The sequence below is a fragment of the Mustela nigripes genome, chromosome 4 (genome assembly GCF_022355385.1).
Source record: "Mustela nigripes isolate SB6536 chromosome 4, MUSNIG.SB6536, whole genome shotgun sequence".
NCBI lineage: Eukaryota > Metazoa > Chordata > Mammalia > Carnivora > Mustelidae > Mustela > Mustela nigripes.
The window spans coordinates 41,071,849-41,099,787 of NC_081560.1; the positions used below are offsets into that span (position 1 = coordinate 41,071,849).

At 37.7% G+C, this 27,939-nt stretch overlaps 1 protein-coding gene across 3 annotated transcripts in view; it reads right to left on the reverse strand.

Annotated features, from left to right (window-relative positions):
- Nucleotides 1-7,507: 7,507 nt before the first annotated feature.
- The window catches only part of ANLN (anillin, actin binding protein), a 49,245-nt gene continuing 28,813 nt past the window's right edge, over nt 7,508-27,939 (reverse strand). For 2 of the 3 annotated variants that reach the window (XM_059396573.1, XM_059396572.1), the window contains exons 13-25: nt 27,259-27,394; nt 26,475-26,657; nt 24,719-24,845; nt 23,976-24,024; nt 23,827-23,883; nt 23,325-23,363; nt 23,025-23,046; nt 22,129-22,241; nt 20,636-20,689; nt 16,412-16,498; nt 11,535-11,642; nt 10,307-10,479; nt 7,508-8,808 (exon numbers count right to left, since the gene is read on the reverse strand). In XM_059396573.1, coding sequence (XP_059252556.1) covers nt 8,685-8,808; nt 10,307-10,479; nt 11,535-11,642; nt 16,412-16,498; nt 20,636-20,689; nt 22,129-22,241; nt 23,025-23,046; nt 23,325-23,363; nt 23,827-23,883; nt 23,976-24,024; nt 24,719-24,845; nt 26,475-26,657; nt 27,259-27,394 — 1,272 coding nt within the window. In that variant the 3' untranslated portion in view covers nt 7,508-8,684. The remainder of the gene's footprint in view (nt 8,809-10,306; nt 10,480-11,534; nt 11,643-16,411; nt 16,499-20,635; nt 20,690-22,128; nt 22,242-23,024; nt 23,047-23,324; nt 23,364-23,826; nt 23,884-23,975; nt 24,025-24,718; nt 24,846-26,474; nt 26,658-27,258; nt 27,395-27,939) is intronic. The other variant, XM_059396574.1, reaches the window with a different exon arrangement.

The window sequence follows — 27,939 nt, forward strand, 5'->3', positions numbered from 1 at the left end:
CTGCCACTCTGCCTACTTGTGCACGCTCTCTCTGACAAATAAATAAAATCTAAATAAATAAATAAAAAATAAAAAGCCTATTTGTGATTAAGTGGAAGAAAATTCTCTCATCTTGCGAGTCTTTTTTCTCCTGTGGAAATTGTTTTCGCTTCAGTTTCTACCCGCCCCTCCTTCCTAATTTGTGTTGACATTCTCAGAGGGTTGAGCTCAAGACTCTGACAGGGGGTAAGAGGGACACGTAAGCTCAATGGTCAGCAGTACTTTGAAGGCCATGTAAAACTGAGATAAATATGGCTTCATTCAGGTATCTTTGGTGCCTCTAAAGCTCTCAGGATTTCTGTATAATTCCAGGAGTTTCCATTTCCTGGGCAGCCATGACCCAATTTCCTGTCCTTGCTGGGCTTTCTCAATTTCCCTTTCTTTGTACGTGACGTTATTCTGTTTGCTGTTCTCCTAGTTGACCTGGATGTACAATTCTTTTTCTTAATTCCTACCTAATCCACAGAAGGAAGGGGGGAAAGAAAAAAAAAAAAGAAAAAAAAGAAGGAAGGAGGGTAGGATCGAGCCACTGCTAAACACATTTTTGAATCTTGCTGCACTAGAATTCTGTGTAAAGATCGTTGGAGGTCTGGTGCTATCTGCTAATTTTCCAAGCAAGCTATATAAAACCTTTAGAATGGGATTGACCCAAGACCTCATTCAAATCAGTGATAGATTGTAATTGGTTTACTACACCTTCAGAGCTTTGCTTTTTTTTTTTTTTTTTTTTTCATTTTACAAATTAGGAAGCAGGAATTTCAGAGCAACAGAGTAGTTTATAAAACGTTAAGCACGGAATTAAGGCATAGAAAAAGAGCTCATACCCAAATCTTTCTTCACATTCCTTGTTCGGTGCTCCAGGCCAACATGGGCTCTTTCATTACGCTATTTCTTCCTCAGCTGAGTAACCAAAAAGTGGACGAGAGATCGGATCAGCATGTATTTTTCCTTTGGTTTTTATTCTCAGAAGAGTTCTTATATAAGATTTCCTGCATTTCTACAAGTTTTTGTTTGGTACAGTTAAAGCTCTTTGCCCTTCTTTCTCATCGACTTTTATATTTGCTTTGATTGAGACTAGACTGTTTGGGGTTTCATATTTTAAGATGGCTTTATAAGCTTTCCACTACAGTCTGAAACCAGAAGGTGGGGAAATGCTCTCCCTTATAATGTTTATTTCAAATGCACTGTGGGAAGTGGAGTCAAGCAGACTGGATATTGTGGATCAGTCTCCGGGGCCACATAACATTTCTAAATGTTATGAGCCTAACAGTAGGAAATACGGAGCATCTACCATATGCCCATAATAGTAAATTTTCTATCCCCTCCTAGTCTTCCTCTTTCCACCCTGGAGCCCCACAATTTGTTAAACCTCGTATACTACACCCAAACCACACGATCTTGTGAAGTACCTGTTATTTTTAAAAATTACTTTGCCCAAAAAAACTAACTATAGGAAGAAAACAAATTCTTTTTTACACATCCTTCTATAGAAGTAAAAGTTGTTTGAACTTCTCGAAGTCTTGGAAACATACACAAAAACGTTGTGTTTTGTGTACACTATTCTAAAGTTGTAGTATTACGGTTATCTTCTCTGTGACAAAACTTCGATAAATGCCACGAAGTGTGATTCTTTGCCAAGTGAATTTCTAGCTGCTTCAGTAATCTCTAACTTCAGATGGAGTAGAAAGAGTGGTGTTGGGAAGACAGCTAGCCCAGCCAGATTTATATCTGCCTCTGTCCAGATCTTCTTGGGCAGCTAACTCCCTAATAAACCATCACTGTCACTTACTAGGAAGTTACTCTTTGCCTTTTTACTGGTCTGAGGCTTTAATATTGATTGTCTTATTTAATGTGCCCAGCAGATTTTGTGATAGCTACGGGGAGCTCAGATTTATAGCTTGAAACTCCAATTTGGAGTTTGCATAGCTAATAAAGGAGCTCATTATAGATCCAGTTACACAGAACCAAGCATTAATATCCTTAACATATAACCTTATAAATCAGTTAATAAGGACAACTGAAAAATAAAAGATACAAACATGAAATTCACAAGCAGGGGGGTACCTGGGTAGCTCAGTTGGTTAAATGTCTGCTTTCGGCTCAGGTCATGATCCCAGGATCAAGCCTTGCATCAGTCTGCCTGCTCAGTGGGTTCAGTCTCCCCGCTCAGTGGGGAGTCTGCTTTTCCCTACCCCTTCCCTACACCTGCCCTCCCTGCTCATGTTCTCTAATAAATAAATAAAATCTTTAAAAAAAAAAAAAAAGAAAGAAAGAAAGAAATTCACAAATGAAGAGGACCAGTAAACACATGTAGTTTGAAAAAAGTTAGATGGAAAGATATTCAACCTCACTAGAATCTACCAAAATTGCCTAAGTAATTAAAAAGAACTCATCAGCTTTGGGACACTTCTTGATAGAATTGATTAAAGAAAAAAATTTATTCCATAATAGAGAGGATCATTTAAATTAACATAATTAAACCCCACAAGATGTGCTTGAGAACTTTAGGAATTATAGACTGTTAAAACTCAATCAGTGGCAACCAGAAGGAGTAGATGTATTATTTCTCCCTATTTCTCCCTCTATGTGCAGTGAAAGCCCTGGGCATTATAGAAAACAAACATCAGAAGGCTCTGAGAGGTGAAAAGGAAAAGAAAGCCCATCCAGAGAACTTGAGACCCAAGGCACAGCATGATGGTGAGTTCTCTGTGCTTTCTTTTAATGTGATATATTCTGGACTGAATGCCTTGAGCAATTGCCTTTTTCCCTTTTTGCAAAGGAAAAACACACTTCCTACTTCTCCCTGCAGTCACTTTCCTGGGATACAAAAACCTCCCAATATCAGGAGAAACTGACGATTCAAATAGTAGTTTCCTGGACTCTCAAGGCAGAATAAACATCCTTTGTAAGATGGGTAGCTTTCATACGTTTGCTTTCAACAAAAGAGTTAGAAGCAGTGGCAGGGCTTGCTGGTGCCCTCCGAATGCCACTTGGTGATGTTTATAATAGAAAGCTCATGCATCTCAGCAGGGTTTGAAGGACGCTCAACGAAGACTACCTTTCCTAGCCACGAGGTATGGCAATGTGATTAAGTTCTTGCAGGTGGGATGTGAGAAGTGATGTGTGCTAGTTCTGTGTCTTCATCTTTCAATGCCCAGTATGAGCTCCCCTCTGTTTCCTTTCCTGAAAGGTGGATGTGATGCAAGGGAGCTAGCTTCGACTATGAGGGCAAGGCCACATCCTAGGCTACACTTGGTATAGGTTCCTTGGTCCCTGGACGCCCGACAAGTTCACCTCTCTGCCCAGACTGACTCCCTTACTAGACTCGCATAGGAAAGAGAAACTTCTGTTCGATCCACTGTACTTTTGTTATTTTCCATTTTTTATGGTAGCACAGTATGTATCCTGCCTACTGTATCAGCTAAGAATAATTGAGTTTATCATTAAAAATAATTTTTGATAGATCACTTGAAAGCCCAGAGAATTGAGTGATTTTGCAATAACAAAGCTTTCATTTTCATCTATTTAGGTTTTCTGTAAAAATGGAAAGAAAAAAAAGGATCGATGCTGAACCACATCTGATTCTAAAAATAAATGATATTTATCCATAGATACATAAGCCAGTTGATAAAAAGTCCACCCATTTCATTAAGAAACACATTTATAAAGCTTTACTCTTTATGCTTAAAATTTTTCAGATGTCTTGTGTAGTTTTGATCATTTGTGAACTAATACTAAATGTAATGATAATACAGCTCAAAATAATCCTTTAACATTAAAAATCTTGTCACAGAACATTTTAAAAATTCCATTTCATGTTATATACACTTGCTCAAGCACAAAATATAAATTACATTAGTATAAAATTATACTAAGAACTGAGATAAAAAGGCTATAAAATCTCCAAAAATATCCTACTTGTGAATGTTTAAATTGACAGTGAAGGAGTGGATAAAATTGCACTTGCATTTGGGTTCTGTTGGATTTGATTTTAAAAATAATGTAAAGCAGTGTCTAGTGGCTCAGTCAGTTAAGCATCTGCCTTCGGCTCAGGTCATGATCTCAGGGTCATGGGATTGAGTACCGCATTGGGTTCTGTGCTCCATGGGGAGTCTGCTTCTTCCTCTGCCCCTCCCTCTGCTCATGTTGTCTGTCTCTTAAATAACCCTTTTTAAAAATGTAAACATTTTAATCTGAAATGTTAATATTTCTAATGTGGTGGAAATTACATCCCCTGCCACTTTCCAAAGTCCTAATGGAAAATGTTAGGTTTGAAAATAGGAGGAGTATATATAGTTCCTTCAGGTTTAGGCTCTTTGGGATATGAGCTCTCAGAGAGTTTAGAGATCACTGCCCCATATGCCTTTGCAGGCTCTCCGTGTCTGCTGTGGTTGGCCGTGCTCTGGCTCCCCATTTGAACCCCCTGTGTGATGGTTGCACATGGCTCCCCACCAGCAAGCACACTTCCTGAACAAGGCCTGTGAGTCACCAACACCATCCCCCACCCCCCGCCCCAGGCACCTAGTCCTGCATGACCACCTAGTTCGGATGCCTTTGTTCAATACTGAGTCATATTCCCTTCCTAAATGCTGACTCCTGGGAAGGGGTTTCCACTCCACCTATCAACTGGGTCCAGTCACCTTTCATTGTGCTCTACAAGTGCATTCATTCTCCCTCATCTCTTCCACTCCTGTTTACTACTATCCTCAGATCCCACCTTCCCTCTGCTCTTCCCCACCAGGGGACTAACATACTCAATTCCTCATCCAGACCACCCGTCCCTCAACATTGCCCCGCCATGCTGTCATCACAGTGGTGCAGTGGTGCCCCTCCCTTCCCAGCCCGATAGCCTGTAGGCTCTACTCAGTCTTGCACTCACTCCATGCTCCCTTCCAATTTTAATTTTTGAAATGTTTGTAGGTCCTGTGAATGAGCAATATGAAAATATTCTCATTGAAAACCTATCAAATGTTCTAGAAAGAGTCAAAAGTCAAAGCATTCCTCTACCCAGCACTGCTCTCAGTGCTGTCCTTTCCCATATAAAATTTCCTGTGGTTCCTTCCGTGTTTTCTTCTAGGTATTCACATGCATATATATTACGTTATGTCATGTTGCACAGCGTATGCCTTTTCCCCAGAAGGTGTTCTGGAAAATTGGTCCAAATATATATACATACATGTTTCTTTTCTTGAACACTGCTTGGAGTTTTGTAGAAATTGTCGCCATAATTTCCTATTATTAGGCTTATAGATTCTTTCTCATTTTCATCCCTGTTGGATTTTCATGTTATTTCAGGTTTTTTTCCCTTTAAAACACGATCGTAACGATTATCCTTTTATGGGTATTTTCCCTCACCTGCAAGTTCATCTGGGGGTAGTGGGAAGGAAGGAGTTAAAGTAGCTGGCTTTTTGTTCCAGGTAAAGAAGGCAGGTGACACATCTAAATTCTTGTAAACGTTCTATAAACCGGACCTCCTGGTTAGTAGACTTAATATCTGCTAGATCTCTTATCTGTGGAATGCTCTTAGAAGGATGTGACTGGTTAGGAATAGTTTGTGGTAAATAAACTGAGAATTTATGGATCTGGGAGGCAAAGACACACGTGCTGTATAACTATATAGGGTATAAAATGGGCTCCACAGACCCCACGTGACACCCTACCTATAACCCTGGGCCAAAGACAGTGTCCAATGTCGGGATGAAAGACCTGGGAGGTGCACACGGTGACGCAGACTTCTCCCTGCTTCACAGGGGCCGTAACTGCTTCTGTGCTTGAATTTATAAGCCAAGCTTTGTGTGGAGGAGATCTCGGATGCGTGGGAGTCTGACCCTGCGTGTGAGGGAGGAGATCGCTGGAGGTAGCCAAGCGGCCATCCAAGAAGGCTCTAGCACTTCTATCCTCACCAAGAGTCTGAGTTTGTTTCTCAGCAACATTGACTCCAGTTTCCCCAGTCTGGGGGCCAATGAAGCAGTTCAACCTGTTTAAAATTATATTTTTCTGTTTATTCATTACCCAAGTTATCGAAGCTTTAGTGTCCTCATTTCGATGCCTATTTCCTAAGGTCAATTGAAGATTATATGCAATAATCCATACAAAACTCCAAGAATATCACCTGGTACATAGTAAATGTTCAGACAGTGATAGCTAGGCATTGGAGCTCTTTATGTTAAATTTCACACATTAACTTTTTTGATTATTAAATATGTCATAAATATTTTCTCCTAGTGTGATGCTTGTGTTTAAACTTTATTTGTAGACATTTATCAGAAAATTTTTTTATCTGATTAAATCTGTCATTCTTTTCCTCTATGGATTTTTGTCATAACTTGATTTTTTTTTAAAATTATATTATTGAAGTGACTGCTCCAAATTTCAGTTCCCATTTTCTTTAACCTGTCCTATGATCTTGTGGCCAGATCTTAAGATTCTTCTTTGGGCTTACTCTACATTGATCTCTCTTGCAAAATTAAATGACAGGAGGTGACAGAATTTAGTGTTTATAAATGCAATCATCATTAACTAATAATTCAGAGAAGAAATTCAAGACATCACTCTGGTTTTCTTTCACGGGCCTCTCCTTTTTCTCTTTCCCCTGAAAGAACACATTCCTTTTGTTCTTGCTTCTCCTTCGGGACGACTCTCCTCAGATCATCTTACCTACTCTCATGGTTCCGACAATCCACTGCGGGCTGGTGACAGAGCAGTGGTTTTTGCTGTCACCAGGTATCTCTAACTTGATGTTCCACAGCCATCTTAAATTAAATTTCTTCTAAAACTAGACTTCACGTACCCTCTCTACACCCTAAGAAGCAATGACTGAAAAGGGACACTCTGTTGTGCTTTTTTGTCTTAACTTAGAACAAACAATATATGTGGAATATTTTTAATGAAGAAGAGACGATTACTATGCCTATGTATTATGCTTAGAATCAGTCCAACCGGACACACAAGAACTTAAACATGGTTATGACAAGGGGAAAAGGCATATGTTTCACTTGAACTTCTTCGTGCGTTCTGGATTTCGTGCCATGATAAGTAACACCTCTTCAAAGACAGTACAAGTTGGTCACGCGGGAGTTGGAAGAAACAGGTGAACGGGATGAGAGGACACTTATCCTAATAAGCACAAAGTAATGTAGAGAAATGCTGAATCAGGTATTATACAGAAACTAATATAACATTGTATGTTAAATACACTGGAATTACAAATAAACAACCCCAAATAAGTATTCTATAAATAAATAAAAGGGACCCTTTCATTAATCCCATCAAACCCGCTCCCTGTATCGGAGAATAATGTCACTCTCCCCACCCTGTTGCTGCTAAGCCTCTGCTATAGCTGAGCAGGGGCTGGGATAAAAAGATGAATGGGATCCTATCCATACAAACCCCTCATGAAGTCCCCCAGCCCAGGGACACAGCAGCCACGCCACACATTTACATAGCATTTTGTGAATAATTCCTTAAGTCTTTTGCAAGCATTTATTTGGGTAAGAGATCATAAAATATATTTTTAAAATAACATAACAAAAAACACATTTGAATGAATACAAAATTAAATGACAGGAAATGACAGAATTTAGTGTTTATAAATGAGATCATCAATAACTTTAACAATTCAGAAAAGAAACTCAAAGTGTATTTAAAAGTTGTGACCATGCTTTATAATACTTTGCAATAAAAAAGTATTAGGCTTTCAAAGGTAATGCATGACAAATTTTTCAAAAGATTTCATAATGTACTCCTAGACACTGTCATACATGGACAAGAAAAAAAAAAAGACAAGAACTTTGGCAAGCAAAGTATTAGTCCTTAGCAGCTTGGTAGAGTTTACTTTTATACAAAGACTCCTCAATTTACATTTATTCTTGTTACAGGAGCAGAAAGTACTGATATGCCAAGCGGAGTCTTAGATAGCAAAAATAATTATTTTAAAAAGCCTGTACTCTATGAAAATGTGCACCACACAGCATCTGTAGAAACTGGGTAAATGTAAACCATGTGATTATTAACTCTTCTAAAGAAAACTAACCCCCAAATCTCACATAATATCCCATTACCCACATCTCTTGTCTGAAGATAGCCTCAAACTTTACACTAATGTGCACCGATTATTAAAAATTCTTACCTCCATTACTAAAAATGTTTCTGTGAAGTCCCTTGGAAGTTTTTTCAGTATTCTACTAACAAGACATATCATGATCAATAAACGATCACAAACTTTAGAAAGACGTACTGAGGACAGGGAAAGGACGACCAAGTCGGAGGTTTCTGCCTCCAACCCCTAGAAGAGCTTTTTACTTTGAGACCCATAGCTCCAAGAAGACAACTCAAAATTCCTTACATTTAAAAAAATACTTTGTCATGAATAACTGAATAATTAGATTTCTAGGAAAATGAGGCCTTTAAATTAAAATTTAGCAAAACTGACTATAATGAATTTTCCTCCAATCATTTATGAATGACAGAAACCAGTTGAAATCTTACATACAAAAGATACAAATACTGCATTACATGTAGTGAATATTGGCACATACCCTTTTGTATTTAAAGCATAAAATGCAATCAGCAAATCTGATGCTCTTAAGATACATTTATGACACAGCTCAAAAAAACCTCTACAAGGCCTAGAAACTGCCCACAGTCTAAGGCTTCCCAATGGGTTTGTAGCAAGCATCAGGTTGCCAGAGGCGAATATCAACAAGAATTTGATTGAGTTTTTGCATCCAGAGATCCCGCTCTTCCTTGGTATCTGCAGACAGCCAGTTCCTATGGGTGCAAACAAAAAAAGTCAGGATCCTTTCCCCCATTTCATACCGCCCTATTCTCTTGCTGGGGGAGGGGAGAAAAGGCTAAGCAAACAGCTAAAATGAGTTACTCTTTACCAGTTTTTAACAGATGCTAATCAAAAGCCTGTGAGGTTTTTCAGCTGCAATAAAGGAAAATAATCCCCATAGGTTGGTTCACGGAATCAAAATTCACAGTGATCCTGTTTGGTTAATGATGGAGTTTCCACACTAAAGACAGTCACTGTCTTGTACAGGTGCTCTGGCCTGAAGGACAACCACTGAGTGTGGGCCACTTCCTAACAAGAGCTAGCACACCAGGTCTTTATCTGGAAGCTTCCCAAATCCTCAGATCTGGGCTCCCTGAGAGCTGGGATCACCAGCTTGTGGACTTTCCCTGGGGTCTACAAGTAATACTATTTTGCACTATTTCCCTTTATTTTTGTGTTAGTAGAACATGGTTATCTACAATAAGTGATCTGAAGATCACTTTGACCTTGTCTACCCTAACTTCTCCATCCATATCAGGAATCACTTCTTTGCACCCATATTTAGCCACGAATTGAATAACAAGTTGATAGGGTAGGTCAGAGTAAGCAAGAGGAGAATTCCCTAACTCACAAGCCAGATCATTCTTCTAGAGAACAGCAGTTGTCAGGTCTTTATACTGTACTCCTTCTGCATCTGTAATTTCCCCACATTGGTACTAGAAGTAGGATAAGCAGTGATCTGATCATCTAGTGGATGGAGATAACACAACATGTACAACAATAATAGTGGCCATTTCCTGAGCCCGTTCCATGAGCTCGAGACTGTGCTAAATGTGTTTACTCATCAATCTAGCTCTATCATCACTCTGTGGAAACTGATGTTTACATCCTGACTCAGTGTCTTGTTACCAAATGTAACCATGACAAGTCACTCAACATTGCTGGCCCTCACTCGTAACAGTTCATTTCCTTAATCTCTAGCCAGAAATTTGCAGAGTAGCCTGAGATTGTTTCTGTAAGTTACCTGATTTCACTGAGGGCATTTTGGGGATGGGAAGGAAGGGGCATGTAAAGTCTCTTTAAATAACACTTGCCTTCTCAATTATACACAAAATCTTCAAACTTAACCCAAAGTACATTAGCTAATTGCCTTGAAAATGGCTATACTGTGAGTATACTGGAAAACAGTATATAGTTTGAATGTTAGACTTTTTTTTAATTTTTAATTTTTTATAAACATATATTTTTATCCCCAGGGGTACAGGTCTGTGAATCGCCAGGTTTACACACTGAATGTTAGATTTTTAAAACTATATTAATTTAGTTAGAAGATTGTTCTCTTAGTGATCGTGTGGGTTTTCTTTCTTCTTTAAGACTGTACTCTCTTCAAAGACAAGGACCATCTTGGATATTTCTAAAAGTGGTTAGAACGTAGTGGGCAATCAATTACTTACTGGACATAAGTATTTCTGTTTATGGTGTAATACATACTTGGTGACACAGAGTGTGTCCCTGCATTGGCTGACAAGAGTCTCTCGGTCATCTTCTCTCTGTGGTCGGACAGTAATTAATTCAAATGTATTGCGTCTTGCACAAAATTCTCTGTTGGCGGGTTCTATTTGATGGCTTGTACAATTGGCCAGATTTATCCTTCCTATGGGATTCTTTAAAAACAAATTTAAAAACAATAAACAAGACCATTTACATCAATATGCATTAAGCAGTATTTAAGTTGGTACAATCTAAAAATTTAAAAAGTCATCAATGTAAAGGTTGAAACTTAATTATAATAGGTTTAGAGAAACATATTTATTATATTATTATATCTTGCTAGCAAAACGGAAACTCAAAGTGCCAACTAGAGCTTTGAGCCAACTTAAAAAATAAACTCTTTGTTATGGAATACTCAAAACAGATGCAGAATTAAAAGAGCAGTAAAATAAACTTTCCATGTACCCATCCACCAGCTTCAACAATTAGAAACCCAGATTACTTTGTAATTCTATTTATTTCTATTTCCCAGTTTGGGAGTAATAAATAATCATATTTGAGCAATAATATTAATTTCTTTGAAAATGAGATACTATTTATCATAAAATTCTATTATCAAATATTAGAAACAAAATCAAAATCACTATATTCCTGTGATGGCTTTCTATTACTGTTTTATTCCAGATTTAGGTAAGTCAACTATTAATAAAAACAAAAGTGAATTCAACATATTTCTGGCTAAATATGTTATTAAAAATAGTATGAAACATTCTAGGAGAAAAGACAGACAAATATATGCCTTAAGGTATTTTAAGAGGGATCAAATCACAGGGAATGGAAAAGAATGAAAGTTTTACACACACACACACACACGCATGCATCTTGCAACAAGAACTTTTTTTTTTTTTTAAAGATTCTATTTATTTGACAGACAGAGAATACAAGTAGACAAAGGCAGGCAGATAGAGAGGAAGGGAAGCAGGCCCCCTGCTGAGCAGAGAGCCCGATGTGGGACTCGATCCCAGGATCCTGAGATCATGACCTGAGCCGAAGGCAGCGGCTTAACCCACTGAGCCACCCAGGCGCCCCGCAACAAGAACATTTTTAATGGCTTAGTAAACATACTCAAAGGGGCATCTGGGTGGGTGTGGACACCAGCGGGAACCTCTACAGGAAACACAATATGAAATGCAGGGCTTTCAGCAATGACCAGAACTATTAATATTACCTTTCGTTTCTCATCATCTGGATAAGTCCAATAAGAGATACAATTTCCAGAAAGAACACACCATCTTCGATGCCAAGCACCAAAACCACTAACATCTTCAAATATGGTCTGAAAAATCAATGAAATGTTAACTTGAGAAAGTTGAGGATCGATTAAATGATAAATCTACATGTTAAACTTCAATACGTTGATATACTTAATAGCTCAAAATCAACTTACATGATTTGCATCATCCTTTACCCTAATAATGAAACTCATTGATTGCTAATATCCAGAAACTGACCCAGATTTTCAAAATCATCTATAAGCATATAGCATTTAAGAATCTCCAGATATTAACCTCAAATCAATACCTCTATCTAACTTAGACCTTTTAAAGCATCATATCCCAAACCAAATGCTCCTTAAACAAGAGAAAAGTGCTTTAAGTGATGTAGGGTAGAATAATGAGAATATCATACTTTATATGTTGACAAAACCAATAACAGCTTATTAAATTAGACTTATTTTATACAAAAGACTGGCATTTAACTTCTATTCAGAACAAAATAGGATTGGGAAAGAGTTCAACTCATGATTTTGTGCCTTGACGGATTACTTTGATAAACGTCAGAGCACCCCGCCTACTGCTGAGCCACAAAGCACAACAGAGTAGCATCTGCCGGCAGTCAGGTGGCTGCCGGCTCATGCCTTAGAAACACAAGCTACATTCTAAAGAGAGGTGAAGCAGTCATGTCCATCAAGGTCAGGACTCTGGGAAAGGTAACTAACTTGGGGCTTTTTTCCATGGAAGTACTTCTGCTTAAACAGTATAAGCTGGAGCTGCTCCCTGCCACCTCACTGTTCTTTACTTGTAGTCCTAATGAGCCTTAATCACACAGAAGTCTTTCCTTTGGACTTAAAAAGGAAAAAGACGTCCTTTAGGAAATACTATTTGAGAGAACAAAGCAAGGTAAAATGAAACAGTGCTAGAGATCAGAGGTTGGCAAACTTTTCCTGTGAAGTACCAGAGAGTAAAGATGTTAGACTTCGTGAGCCATCGGGTCTGTCACAATTACTCAATTCTACAGTAATGGTAAAGCAGTCATAGATAGTGTGCAAACAAATGAGCCCATGTTCCATTAAAACTTTATAAAAACAAGCAGCAAGCCACACTTTGCTGACCCTAGCTAACCGATCATCTCAAAGCACATTTGTGTCTGATTTCAGAATGCATTCGGCTTTTCCACCTTCACATGGATCAACTAAACTTTATACAACCTTAGGATAGCAGACATATATTCTTCTTGATTCACTAATTTGTGTGAATTTGCCTAAAGTTGGCTTGAGTTAGAAGAGTACAAGCTCTAGCCATGGAGGAAAGTTACTTTGTGTGAAGAAATGTTTCTATGAGAGAACTAAGCCTGAAATTTATTAGCTTAGTTAATTACCCCAAATTAATTAGCTTGCTCTAGCCACATACCCTTTTACCCCACCTCTCTTCCTTCTTCCCCAGTTTATCCTCTTTCCTCCCCAAGGCATGTTTTTAAGCAGCACTGGCTCACAACCATTCAAGGAAAAAAGACAGGAATGTTGCTATTTCAATCTCAAGCACAAAATTAGCATAAATGACTCACCAGCTCCCTCTTCTGTTTATGCTCACCCTTTACATCATAAAGCTAATAGACAAGGAAAAATTTGACAGGTAAGAAGAGCACATTATTATAATTATACCTGACTACAATCAGAGAAGAATAAGAAGAGGACAGCATTTTCATTTTTTTATAGCTGAGGAACGTTCAGGCCAAGAAAACTAAATGACAACACAAAGCAGAACTGGAACCTTCTAGCTAATCCGGAACTTCCTGACTTGCCGTTCATCGGTGAAGGCAGAACTAGACTAGCACCATTTTAGAATCACTTAGCAAGTTTTTTTGGTTGGTAGTCACCTTCCTTCTAGCTGTCCCTGACATACCAGGAAGGAAAACCGAACCAAGCAACTTTAGTTTCGATCGCTAGCTCTATTTTATAGAGGGTACAAGTAATTAAAAGGCACTGTTTGGCAGGGGATAGAATTTATTTGGGGAGTTTCTTACCACATTTTTGCAAATGTGGTTGTGATGAGAATGGGCTATAGGGTCTGAGACAGAGTAAACCTGAAGAGGGCTAACTAACACTAACTTGTTGAGAGCCCAGCTCAAAAATTCAGTCAATCAGACATCATATGCAAATGAACTAATGGTCACAACAATCTGTCAGTTGCTAAAGGTATCTATAGTAAAATATGAAAATATTTACATTAAATAAAGTCAGAAGGTAAACACTGCTTTCCATCAGAAAATGTATAAAACACTTTTTCAAAAACATCTAGTGCCACCTACTGGCTGTACATGTGAGCAAACTAAGGCAGTCTGGTCTACCATCCGGTTGGCCACAGAGCTCCTCTGTATCATTCAAATTCTTGCTTCACAAGAAAGTGAGGGATTAGATTTCCTCTACTTTGTGCACCATACCCACAATCTTCTGTGTACGCTATACATACTTTTCTCATCTGATAATCGAAAAAGTATATAGCCTTGAAAAAAAAAAGTATAGACCCTTGAAACAGCCCAGAGGTCAGGGGTGCCGAAAATCCCATCTAACTTTTGACTCTCCCCAACCCCCACCAGAACTGAACTATTAATAGCCTATTGTTGGCCAGAAGCCATGTCTACAATAGAAGCAGTCAATTAACATATATTTCACATATTACATGTATTATAGACCGTGTTCTTAGGATAAAGTTAGTCAGAGAAATGAAAATGTTAAGAAAATCACAAGGAAGAACAAATACATTCACAGTACTGTATATATTTACTGAAACAAATCCATGTATAAATGGACCCACATAAGTGTTGTTCAAGGCTCTTCTGAGTAAGATCAATCCCGTGAACGATGGCTTGGGTTTCATGTCTTCTCACTCTCATGACCTCGTTCCACATATCACTCCTTAAATCTAGTGCAGGTTCCCCAGCACGTCTTCAGTCTCTCTGCCCTATTAGAAGCCACCCATTTGATTTAAAGATTCTCAAGTCTCGCTGATCTTATTAAAATGTCAACCAAATCCTTCTTTCACCCTTACATAGCTCTGCAGGTACCACACTCTCTCCTCTGCAGCCAAACTTTGTTTCACAGAGCTGCTGGCACTCTCATTCCTCACCTCCTACCCTGTCCATAACCATCTGCAATCCAGCTTTGTTCTCTGCCTTGTAAAGGAGTCCCATGGTCTCGGGTAGTAGTCCTGATCTAAGGTGAGCACTCCCTCTTTCAGAGTCTCTCTCGGCAACCATGCCACACACAGAGCCCTCCCTGCAGGCCCCTTGGAGAGCATCTCTTTCTAGGTCTGTGGCTTAAATGTTAGTGTACCTCCTGGCTCTGCTTTGCTCAGCCCTCCCTGCACTTCAATTACTATCTCTATGATGCAGATTTCCAAATCTTCATCTCAACCAAAATGCCCATCTTGAGCCTCAAACTCAAGATCTTTTAGAGTCATCTAAAATTCAGATCATTTAAACTTAACTCATCCAAACTTCCCTCCTTGGGGGATGAAGGAACTGGCATGAAAGAACTTTCTGGGGCAATGTTCTAGATCTTAATAGAAAATTGTGTTATAAAATGTATGCTTGTGTCCAAACTCAGGGATGTACACTTGAGATTTGGAGGAACATGCTAATGTCTCCAGTATACTTTGAAAATTCTTTCCCTCCAAAAATGGTATTTTCAGCAATGGCCAGAGGGGTAGCTAGAAGGATGGCTAGGTAGCAGAAACATGATAAAACAAGGAGAGTAAAACACGTTAAAGGCACCATCTAGATGGTGGCCATCTGGGTGTTTGATGTAAAATTCTACCAAACATTGCTGTATATCTGCAATTTCCCACAGTAAAATTCAGGGAGCAAAAAACTTTTCCCCAAATGTGCACACTTGCTCCTTCCCCCAGATCCCTTATCTCAGTGGCATCATGCCACCCAACAAGTTGTACAAGGCAGGGATCTAGGTGACATCCTTACTTCTACTTTTCCACCCCCTCTGCTGCAGTCAAAACCCCCACGCCTGCCCTCCCTCCTGCTTCATCTCTCCAGGACAGTCCCCATCAGTCCCCATCACCTCTCATGGAGTGACTGTCTCCTCGCTCATCTCCCTCAGAGCCACCCGTTTCCATCCTCCTCTCCGCATGGCAGGAAGAATGACTTTTCTAAACCTCAAATATATGTTATTCCTCTGCGTAAAGTCCTTCAAGTGTACTTGCTGGCTTCCAGATATAGTCCAAATTCTTTCAAAGGCCCTTTAGCCCTCAGCCCCGTCTCCCCTAAGTACACTGTCCTCTGCAGTCGCGCTCCTCGCTGTCCCTCCTCCCCACACACACCCAGGCCTTAAGCACCGCTGAAGGACGCGCCACTCACTGTCTGTGCCCTCCTTATCTCTGGTGGAGGGGGAGAGGGAAGGGCACTCCAGGCTGGCTTACAGGCTCTGCCCTTCGTCCGGAATACTTCTTCCCCTCTTTCTACCCGGCTAACTCACTCACCAGTTTACAAGCTACTTCCAGTGACTTTCTTTAACGCCCCTCCAGTTACCCCCCGGCACTCTATGCTCCCACCAATTACAGCACAGCATCGCACTTGCCAGTTTACTTGTGCTTTCTCCCTACTAATCTAAAAGCTTCTGAGGGGAAGTCTTATTTTTTTGTGGCCTGCCAGATTCCAGCACCAGCACAGTGACTGACACAGTGCGGACGTGCATTCATACATTTACTGAACCGATGAATCATGTAGTCACATAGGTTGTCATTTCTATGCGAAACCAAGTCTATACATCACAACATGGAAAAAGGAAAATACAGATTAAGTGATGTTACTTACCAGAAAACCTCTTTCTTCAACACTTGAATTTACTTGACATTTTATTTTTAAATAAATATGACCTTCCAAAGGAGATAAAAAGGGCACCTGTGAAGACAGGGGGTAAGTTATTTGCAAAACCGTTTCAAAGTGTGATTTTTTTTTCTTGATAAAACATGTATAAATCATGTTTTATGATTAAAGAAGATTATGCCTTGAAAGCACAGTATTTTCTAAAGCTGGAATGTAAAATAGGTGGCCCGAAAGTCTACTGGTTCCTTAGCAACAAATGCTTTTGAAGAACAAATTCATTCAAGGTAGAGTTTGATAAAAATAGAACCCTAAGTTCCAAGTTAATTGATAGAGAAAACATAGATTTAAGAAGAGATTACATGTGTTTATCCATTCTCCATCAACAGAATATATTCCACTGGTAAATTAATACATTAATACTCAGTAGTAAAGAATAGTGAGCTGCAGAAATGGAAAAGCTGATCCCCAAATTCATATGGAATTGCAAAATGTCCCCATTATTAATAACCAAAACAATCTTTAAAAAGAACAAAATTGGAGGAATCGTACTTCCTAACTTCAAAACTTAATCCAAAGCTACAGTCATCAACACAGTGTGGTAAGGGCGTAAAAGAAGATCTGTAGACCAAAGGAACAGAACTGAGAGCCCAGAAATAAACCCATACAGCTATGGTCAACAGGGGTGCCAAGGCCATTCAATGGGGGAGAGAGCACTCCTATAAGCAAACAGTGCTAGGAAAACTGGATTTCTACATTACAAGAGTGAGGTTGGTTCCCTATCTTCCATCACATACAAAAATTAACTGAAAAGGGATCAGTGACCTAAACCCATGAAACTCTTAGAAGAAAACACAGGAGTCGATCTTCATGATCATGGATTCAGCAATAGAGTCTCAGATATGACACCAAAGCATGAGCAGCAACGCAAACAACAAAATCAATAAATCAGCAAAATTGAAAGCTTTTCAGTGAGGATTCTCAAAAACTTAAAAATGTAACTACTACATAGCCAAACAATCTTCTAGGTATTTATCCAAAAGAATTAAAACCAGAGTCTCCAGGAATATGGGCACTCCGGCATTCATTAAATTCTTCACAAGAATTAGAGGGGCAAACAACCTAAATGTCCCTCAACACATACAGACAATATGGTACAGAACCCTTTCTCCCCATTTCGGAGTATGAAAACTACTCTAGGCCACGCAGAGCCTATTCTTCTCCAAGTAGGAAGCTCGTCTTCCCGGCTCTCAGACTCTCCTGTGAATGTGCACGTTCCCTTTGGTGCCAAAGGCCATAGCCTGCAATTTGCACAGCAGATTTTGAGAACAATTGTGTGTCTTTTCCATGTTTGTTCTCGTAGCCTACTGCCAACTTCTATCCAGGCATTCAACCAACAGTTGCTGAAAGGATACTCTTTGACCAAATAAATACCCAGTTTTCCTATTTAAAAAAAAAAAAGGAAAACGTGGCACATAGGTAACCCCTGGATTTTCAAAAATCTGCCCAGTTGACTTTTACCAAAGACTTATGTTAGTACCTGTCTTTGCTAACTGAAAGAAATCTGAAGAGGATTTTCACTTTCATGAAAAGAGGCAAAAAGCAAAACGAGCATTTAGCGTTTGTGTTTGCAGCTAGCTGTTCTGGAGGCAGAGTGCACCCCAAACAGCGAGAGTGGCACCCAGCTCTTTCCCTGGGGACCACAATCAGCACCTCAGCACGAAGCCACCAGAACTCTGAACTGTGTCTGTGAGCATCTGTGCTTCGTCTCCATTTGTTCTGTGCATCTGTTAGCAAAACGTGTCTTAAGGTACCAGAAAAGCGTAAGAGAAGTTACTTTTGAGTGGAAAAAACTTTTTAGGTATAAGGCTAGTTTCCAACAATTCAGTCTTCCAACACAATAAAGAGAATTTAAAGGGGGAAATCTTGGCCAGAAAGTGTAGATTCCCAGAAACTAATTCCATGAGACAAACCTCTAGCTTTCTGAATTTAAAAAGTATCATAATGTAAAATCAAAATATTATTGCCTCATTATCCTTCTTGTTATAAATTCCCTTGTTCTTTTCTTTTCCATGTTGTCAGTTTTAAGTTCCTCAGGCTCTCAATCTTAATTAATAGATTTCCACGTTGAACCCAGGGAATGCTACTGGTAAAAAGAATCTCATAAAAATGAGAAGAAAATGTTCACTCTTAACTCTACAGCTATAAAATGCTGACAGTATTATTGGTCAGAAGCTTGTGCCAATGGGTGAGAATAGTCACAAGATGGTCAATATCACTGCCCCCTGCTGAGTGTAGGAACATGGGAAAATGTATGAGCCTGTTAGGTTTTCTGTTTAACAAAATGGTCTTGAAGATTTTCACACTTCTAAGATTATTGCTAAGATCTATAAAATGTAACTCTATAACTAGCATGGCTGTAATTTTTTATACAGAGGGATATTTCTAAGAGAGGGGCGTACTGTTAATAATTATTAAGCCAATGGGCATACACCAGGATAGTTTTGGGCACAGCAGAACACCTAATCACTCTTCCTATAACCTTGAAATTCAACAATGCTAATTGGTTGTTTTACTTCACAACTGTTTGCCCTATTATTATTTGAAATGACATCTCTATTTCCGGTAAGGTGTAAATACCTATGAGGGTTCTTTTAGTCAAAAGATGGGCTTCGAGATATTATTCTCTCTTTATCTGTGAAAGTATAATAAAATCTATGGCTATTTTGGAGTCTCTATTCAAAGAAAGAATTTGAGAGCCTGTGACTCATGGCAATTCATAATTTAAATTGCAGGATATCAGATTTAACCTCAAATAGGAAGGCAATCGCTATCAGTGGTATCCTAAATCCATAGAGCAAACAGTCTGGGTAAACTTCAACAGAAATTCCATTCTGAAGGTGATCTCAAGAGATAACCTTTGTGACTGTTGTATTGTTGGTCACAGCTCCAATAAAATAAGCAAACACTCGCTTACATCACTGGAATCTGGTAGGATATGGGTGACTTGTGTGTTCTCTCAGTAAATGAAGCAGGGTTATTGTGTGAGTATAGACTTCCATTTTTCTCACCAACTGAAAGAATATCTAACTTAACTATTTTAAATATTCTCCTACATCAATTATAAACTATTAGAATAAACATTTGCTTCCTCCTGCCATTCATAAAAGCACATTTGAGACAAATTTTATATATGATTATATTGTATTTGATTCAGAAAGAGACTTAAGAGTATTAGACACAACCAATTAAATTGAGTGATTTGATTTTGTACTGAATCATGCGGTTGGCTATTTAAGTTAAGTTTAATTTACTTTAAGTTAATTTAAGTTAATTTAAACTTTAATTTAATTTAAGTTTCTTAATTTCAAAGAAATTAAGAAAATGGAAATACCGGATTTTTTAAATTTGTAAATGTGATATTTTGAATTAAAATGGCACCCAAACAATTTTTCAAAATGAGTCTATTTAACATACATCATTGAAACCTCTTTCATTTTAAAGATTAACAAAATCTCTTACATGCAGAAATTGGGAATGCTTGTAATTGATCTTTGCAAGGCTAGTAAAAATCCTAAAAAAAGACCTAAGACATATGATTATATTTAGTATAATTTTAGTGTTCAATGCATTTTAATTTCAAAATCACTAAACAAACCATCATCTACATAGCAATGTACCTATTAGCCAACTGAGACCAGTTTTATCTGAAACATTACCATAGGTCTTTCCATATACGGGAGGTCAACAATATTGAATACTGAGTAAATACTGAATACTGAATACTAAATAAACAAATAAATACTGAATACTGAATACTGAATGAATACTGAATATTAAATACTTTTGTTTTTAGACAATTGAATACATTTTAATGTTAGTTATTAATTTGGTATTTTAGTAGCCAGAAAATCAAATAAGTGTCTACAGAATCTTAAAGAACTGTAACGTGAAAAAAATATAGAAGAAAAGCCCTAGTACCAAACATGCATGAAAACAAGAAGACTGTCAAAAAAAGCTTAAAAGAACTATGAGAATAAAGAAAAAGATTTCCACCTGTAAGAATCTAAAGAAAGAATAACGTATATCACGTCCTTAATTATTTAAAATTACCAAGAACACATAAGAGTGGTTAGTGAAATGAATACATTGAGCCAAAACTTCAGGATTGATTTTTTTAAGCTCATTAGTTTCAAGCAAAGAAAATATAGCAACCTTTTCCTGGAACATATAGCCCAGTAGTTCTCGCTCTTTTACATCATAATTTATCTAAAACAAACAAAATAAAAGACAAAAAGAAAAAAAGACCCAAGATCACTCAATTTGTTAAACTAGCTGTATTACTAAATTAAAAGTTATATACATTTTTAAAGTTAGCATGTTAAGATAAAACACATTTATGCATTAACAATAATCAAAATTTAAAGGTAGTCTATTTTTTCCCTATTAACTAAAAGACAAATGTTTCATAGAAATTTAAAGGTAGATTGTTTTAATCTAATTTTATATTCTCTACTGGGAAAACAAGATCCCAGAGAAATGAAGTGATTTGCTCAATGTTTAAAAGGAAATTACTAGCAGGATCAGTACTAGAAACCAGACCTCCAAATTTTTATACTTCCTCACCTCCATATTCTGACTAGGAAAATCTCTTAAAATATTTAACAATATCCCTGTATTATAACACAGGAATCAGTCCAAGGACCAAAATTTGCTACCAGGTCTCTCACTCTTTGAATGGTTTCATTGGCTATTAAAAGTTTAGTCAGGAGCGCCTGGGTGGCTCAGTGGGTTAAAACCTCTGCCTTCGGCTCAGGTCATGATCGCAGGGTCCTGGGATCGAGCCCCACGTCGGGCTCTCTGCTCAGCAGGGATCCTCTCCTCTCTCTCTCTCTCTCTCTCTCTACCTGCCTCTCTGCCTACTTGAGATCTCAGTCTGTCAAATAAATAAATAAAAATCTTAAAAAAAAACAGTTTAGTCATATCACATTATGGTGAAAAAGCACTCAATAGGGACAAACACTGAACTTTGAAGCTTTTAATTTGGGGAGGAAAGTATGGGAAAGAAGTCCCTTTGATTTATGAGTACTCTCTAAGAAACTAACCTATCCTTCCCTATATTATCAAAACTAAATCTATTAAATACTATTCATTTCAAAATATCAGTTCAAATGAGCAAGTTACCATGTTTAAAACTGTAAGCTTAATATCTACATGCAAGAAGTAATACTCTCGTAGTCAGAAGTAACATTTAGAATAAATCAGTATACACTGTATACAAAGCAGTATACACTGCTTTGAAGATTTAGCTATTAAGAGAGAAGAAAGAAATATTTCCAACATCAAAAATGTAAGGGGACGCCTGGGTGGCTCTGTCGGTTGAGCCGCTGCCTTCGGCTCAGGTCATGATCCCAGGGTCCTGGGATCAAGTCCCACATCGGGCTCCTTCTCTAGCAGGGAGCCTGCTTCTCTCTCTCTTCCTCTGCCTGCTGCTCTGCCTGCTTGTGTTCGCTCTCTGACATATAAATAAATAAAATCTAAAAAAAAAAAAAAAAAAAAAAAAAATGTAGGGACACCCACGCCTAGTTAAAATTTACAATTCTAAGAACATACATTCTCACCCAAAGATTTCAAATACTTGAAAGCCCTGGGGCATTTCCATTGACCTAATTTTTCTAAAAGCAAATAAATACATAAATTTGGAGTACCTTGTCCAGAGCAAATTTAGTGTTTCCTACTGAAGACAATGACAGCGTATAAGATCCAACCAAGGCAAAGTTGCTGGTGCGCACAGCATTGAGACCTCCTGGACTGGCCATGACTGAAGAGAAAGGAAAGGAAGTTTAGTTCAGAGTGACTTTTGTGAGTGTAAATAACAATTCTTCACCACAACCCAACAGAAAGAAATTAGGTTGTCACAGAGAAAACTGCCTCATTCTCCTCCATCTCTAAAGAGTGAGAGAAAACAATTTTCCTAAAAGAGATGTGAAAAACCTTCATTGCTCTGGTCTAGGATGACATAATTAACAGCAGAGACTGAATCTACAAAGTTCTTCTCAGTTACCTTCTTATGCCAAGAAGAAGAGACCAGAAGCCCAAAGGAAGTGAGTGAAACCAGCTCCATTCTAATCCCCTCCAAAAAACTCAGGCCTAAAGCCACTCTAGAGAATGCCTTTCCTGGCTTCCTGGCACCCAGGCTCCCAGTGAACTAGAAGGATGCTTCTCTGACATGATATAATGCGAATAATGATGAGCAAAGTTAAAAGAAGTAAAGTTCACAGTGTGGAAAACAAAAAAAAAATCTACACAATGACAGAAGTTGGGATGAAGAACGGAGCCAGCAGCTGCAGCTGTAGCCAGGGGACTGGGTATCACACAGCTACTGCCTCCTAGATGGAGCCTGAATGACGTGAGGCCGGGCGACAGCTGAGAGCCTGCCATTCTGCCCGGTAATCTCATATATTACTAAAAACCATACAGAAAATATTACTCAAAGGAGACTAAGGTGAACACTCATCAAGATGCCCATATGTATAAAGCATGTGCACCACTGCTTAACTCAATTCCTTATTCCAGTGTTTGAAACAGTTCAAGATTCACTCACCTGAAGAATGAAGGCTGCTTTTCTAAAAGAAAAAAAAAAAAATCGGAATAAAGAAGTATAAGTTACTTCCTTTATTCAATACAGAGATTTAAGTATTAAACATTAAACTCCTTAACACTGCAAAGGCTACACTTCAGAAAACAGTATTTTTCCCCTTCTTAAGTATTAGATTTTCTCCCCAGTAGTATATTTTAAAGATTTCTACAGTGCTAAGGGATTAGAAATGGCTAACCAATTTACAATCCTGTGTGTAAGATGCAGATTTCTCAATGGAGCTAAATTTTTTAAGAATTTACTTACTGTGGTTATAGATGTGAGAAGTCGTTTTGGAGTAATCGCCTAGAAGAAAAGATTAACAGTGTCTTTCCCAGTGTCTTTCCTGCTAAACATTATGAGTCAGAGCTTAAAACTAACCAACCTTGAGATACTCTCACATAGAAAATAATCCTGAAATATGAATACATTATTCTTGAGTCCTCCATTAAAGGCTTTCCCTATATTGTCATTCCTGTTTTTATTAGAACTAAAATAAAATTTTGCTAGATGATGACTTAGGAAAAGCACAACCCAGAGCCAAGACTGGGAAAGCTAGAAACTGACATGCAGACACTACTGTTTATGCCTGCATGTCAGTCCCAAGTGCTGGTTAACCAAGAACATGGCAGGCAAGAGTGCAGAAGAAAGGCCTGAGACACATTTCAGCACGCTATCAAAGCTGGTTGTCAAGTAAGTGTAGAGCAATTAAAACTGATACATCTATTGTTTCTGATAATAATACTTCTACCATGTTTTTCATTCTCACCTTAGACTTATATGCCTTTTTCTTCTTATCAGGGCCTGAGAGATCTTTCTTTTGTACCTACACACAAACCCAAAGCATAATTAGTTTAAGAGTTAATATCTCTAAGGAGAACATAATATTGGTTATTTGGGAAAGCTTTCACTACTTACCAAGCTATAAACTTCAATATTTATTTCAAAGTCATTGGACACATCTTGTCTGGAAAAATAAATCATTAAATAAAACAGTAAGGAAAACATTGACTTAATGCCATTAAAAATGATGCCCCCTAATAGTGTTGCAATATTTTGGGATTAAAGGAATTCACAGTGTTTATAACTACAGGCAGTTTTATAAACCATCAAAGAACATAAAAATTAGTAAGAGCAGTCTATTTTTCCTATAATACAAGCCAAATATTTTCTTTGGTATTTTACAACTCAAGATCTTTAATAAGTACTTTTTTTCTAATTGGATTTTGATTCTGAATTTTCATAATAAATTTACAAATTTACTAAATACATCTTTTCAGTGAGCTGGAATATTAAGTACATTTACGATTTAAAACATATATACATAAAAATTAAGGTCCACATTTTATATAAATATTTATTTATATATATTTATATAATATATAATGTGGACCTTAATTATTTTTATGGTACATATGTAATATGTATTTATATTTTATGTATTTACCAAATCATTAAGTACCTATAGTCACATGCAAGAAATGTGCTACTCACTGGACAGAAATACCAGAAACATATAAAAGATTTAAATCAACAAACTGAAACGGAGTCATTTGTCCAGAGAAGAATGTAGATACCACATTTCAAAGACTATACATTCCATCTGTATTCTCTATTAAAAGAAAAATGTGTTTAAACCATCAGAAGCCTAATTTACTTACAGAGTAAATGTAGTAGTGAATGTCAGAGCATCACCATTAAGAGAATTTGAAGTACATGCTAATGGTGTGGCTACCATATTTTCAGGTCCTGCTTTTAGTATAATTAAGAAATAGTAATTTGCTGCATCTGCAAAAAATAATCACATTATGTAATAAGCACAAGCAAAGTCAGATTTGACTAATCAGCATTTCAGAAAACCAAAGGAAAAAGTAATACTGCGACCGATTTATGTAATTTACCTAAAAATTACTAAAATCAACTTTCCAGATACAAAAAGCTAAGTAAGACACATAAGCAGACAGTCATAACCATCATCAATAAGCCTCATCAAGGTGTCTTCCTATAATTTATATGAACTGAAATGACATCACTCCATATCCCTCAGTTTCTGCTGACTTCAAATTTTACCTATTGATTCCTAATTCTTTAGCTGACGATATATTGTTCAACAATATAGGCCTCAATATGTTCCTTAAAATATTATATTTCTGTGAAAGTTCCTTGGAGATAAATTCTAATAAAAACATAAGAGTGTTTCTTCACCATGTTAGTAAATACCCATGTTTCAAGGTACGTATTATATTACCAAGATTTCTTCCAGACCACACCAAAATCAGACAACAGCAACAATCAGAACCTATGTTACCTTGTTCCTAAAGAAAGCTCCATTCTTTATTTTCCTTGTAGCTTAAATTCACTTCTTACCTATGTCTAGCCCTCTCTCCTCAAACAGAATGGCCCATGCAAATGAAAACATAAAAGAATCTTAAAAGAACTACACCAAAATTTAATGAAACTTTGATTTTTATTAAGTGTGGTATAATTACCCTGCCCTCTTTTCAGATTCTGGTGCCATATTCTCTTTTGCCCACTTTGCTATGATTTATCGTAGCACACACATTTAGGAAAGTTAACTTATTCAATCTAGAGTGACAAAGGCAATAATAATTTCAATAGAACCATATTCACTGTGGTGGTCATCTTCACCTCTACAACTAATAATTTTTGACAGAGATAGATCACAAGTAGGCAGAGAGGCAGGCAGAGAGAGAGTAGGAGAAGCAGGCTCCCGCTGAGCAGAGAGCCCGATGCGAGGCTCGATCCCAGGACCCTGAGATCATGACCCGAGCCGAAGGCAGAGGCTTTAACCCACTGAGCCACCCAGGCACCCCTGGAATGAATTTTAAACAGAATAAAGTAGATTCTCTTCAATGTCCCATTACTTTCCACAATAAAACTAAATAATGAAAGTTGAAATGATGTGCTGTATCAAGACATCTCATCTTGGGAAAATACTTTATGTTCAAAACTATGTTTAGGGCACCTGCGTGGCTCAGTTGGTTAAGTGTCTGCCTTGGGTTGAGGTTATGATCCCAGAGTCCAAGGATCCATCCTGCATCAGCCTCCCTGCTCAGCAGGAGTCTGCTTCTTTCTCTGCCCCTCCCCCATCACTTGGTCCTCTCTCTCTCTACCAAATAAATAAAATCTTAAAAAACAACAACAACAAAACACCTATGTGTAACTCACCTCCTTTCAATTAGAACCCTGTTACCGTGTAGATCAGCAACCCCATATACGCAATTTTCCCTTGGTTATTTTTATGAATATATCTTCATTAAAGGAACTAAAGCCCAAGATAACAAGCTGTGCATCTTTTTGCATGCTCTACTTGCTCCCATTTGCATAATTCCTATCCAGGTAAGGCCCATAATTTAACCTAGGACCCAGAAGTGATGCAAATAAAAATCACCATACCTGGTTTCTGAACCGTACCACAGACGAAATCTGCTTTTAGAGGCAAGCGGATTTCTGACAAAGTAACTGATCCTTTGGATGGGACAAATTCACTTGGGGCAATGGGACCAGCTTTATTCTTCTTCTGAGGCCCTTCATTCTTCAATTTATTCAACTCATCAATCAAAAGGGCTCTCTTCTCAGCTATGTAAAAATATGCAATATCACAAATATGAAAACTGTAACTGTTTGTACATGAGACCAACTCAAGAAAATGTACTTAAGATCAAAGACAAGATCAGTGCTTCTTTATAAAACAGGTGGTAGTAGTTGGGTAAAACCTTGACTGCTCATCTTTTTATAATGTCTTTATAACTTAATGCTTGAACTTTTTGCCAGTTTTCTCGTATGGTATAATCTCTGTGCACTAACATGCCCTAGCATTCCTCACCACACATACACAACTAAACTCACGCACTTTTTTTTTTAGCTCCATGAAGATAGTTAGGTGCTAAGACAGAGTGTATGTATACGAATACACACACACACACGCACAGACACAAACACACACACATATGTTCATATATTCATTTTTGGCATACTCTTCACAACTGCATATCTTCAAATGCATTCCAATTCTTTCACCTTTTGTGCAAACTCCATTTTATGTGCAGAGCATTCACAAGTGTCATAAGAAACACACAAAAACACAGATCAACCGAAATAGAAAAAAGCCCCTTCTTTAAAATAGAGATTTCTAACTATCCTAGACAAAAGAGTCTTGTTTCTAGTGTAGCACACGTACTTGCAATGAGGAGAAGTCTTTCCGCTTCAGCTTCTTCTAGTGACCCTTTTCCATGATCTTCGTCAACACAACAGTTAAGGGCCTGGCTAGCTTGATAGATGACTGTCTGCTGCAAATTTATTTCATTATTGAGTTCCTAGGAAAACCAGCAAAAGGAAGAAAAAACTCACATTTTTAATTGCCATTTTCACTTTATTGAAACTTCAGTTCTAACTAAGCCTGTTGGATAATTTCTGAAATATCCAGAGAGTAAAGTCAAAATGTTATTATCTCACCATTCAAGTGTCTACATTATGCACCAAAAACATTCAACACACTGTAATAATTACACTATAAACAGTCTTTCTCATGAAGACTTTCCACTCATACTTATTAAAATTATAATTGGGAGTACATTCAACAAAGTATAAAGATTTAGACATTATTTGATTCATTTTATTTAAATTATATATATTTATACTTTTAAAAATGCCTTCCTTAACATACAAGAACATCTAAGAGCAAAAAATTTCACACTTCACTACCATCCAACTTAGAGTTGGACTTTAAGGATATATGACAAACGTTTAAATATTTCAGAAATATCAAACAATATCAAACAAGCAACATTTCCAACAGAGAAGTCCTTCCTTTCTCAAGTTACACTGAACTCAAGAGCAATTTACTGAGCTCTAGTGTATC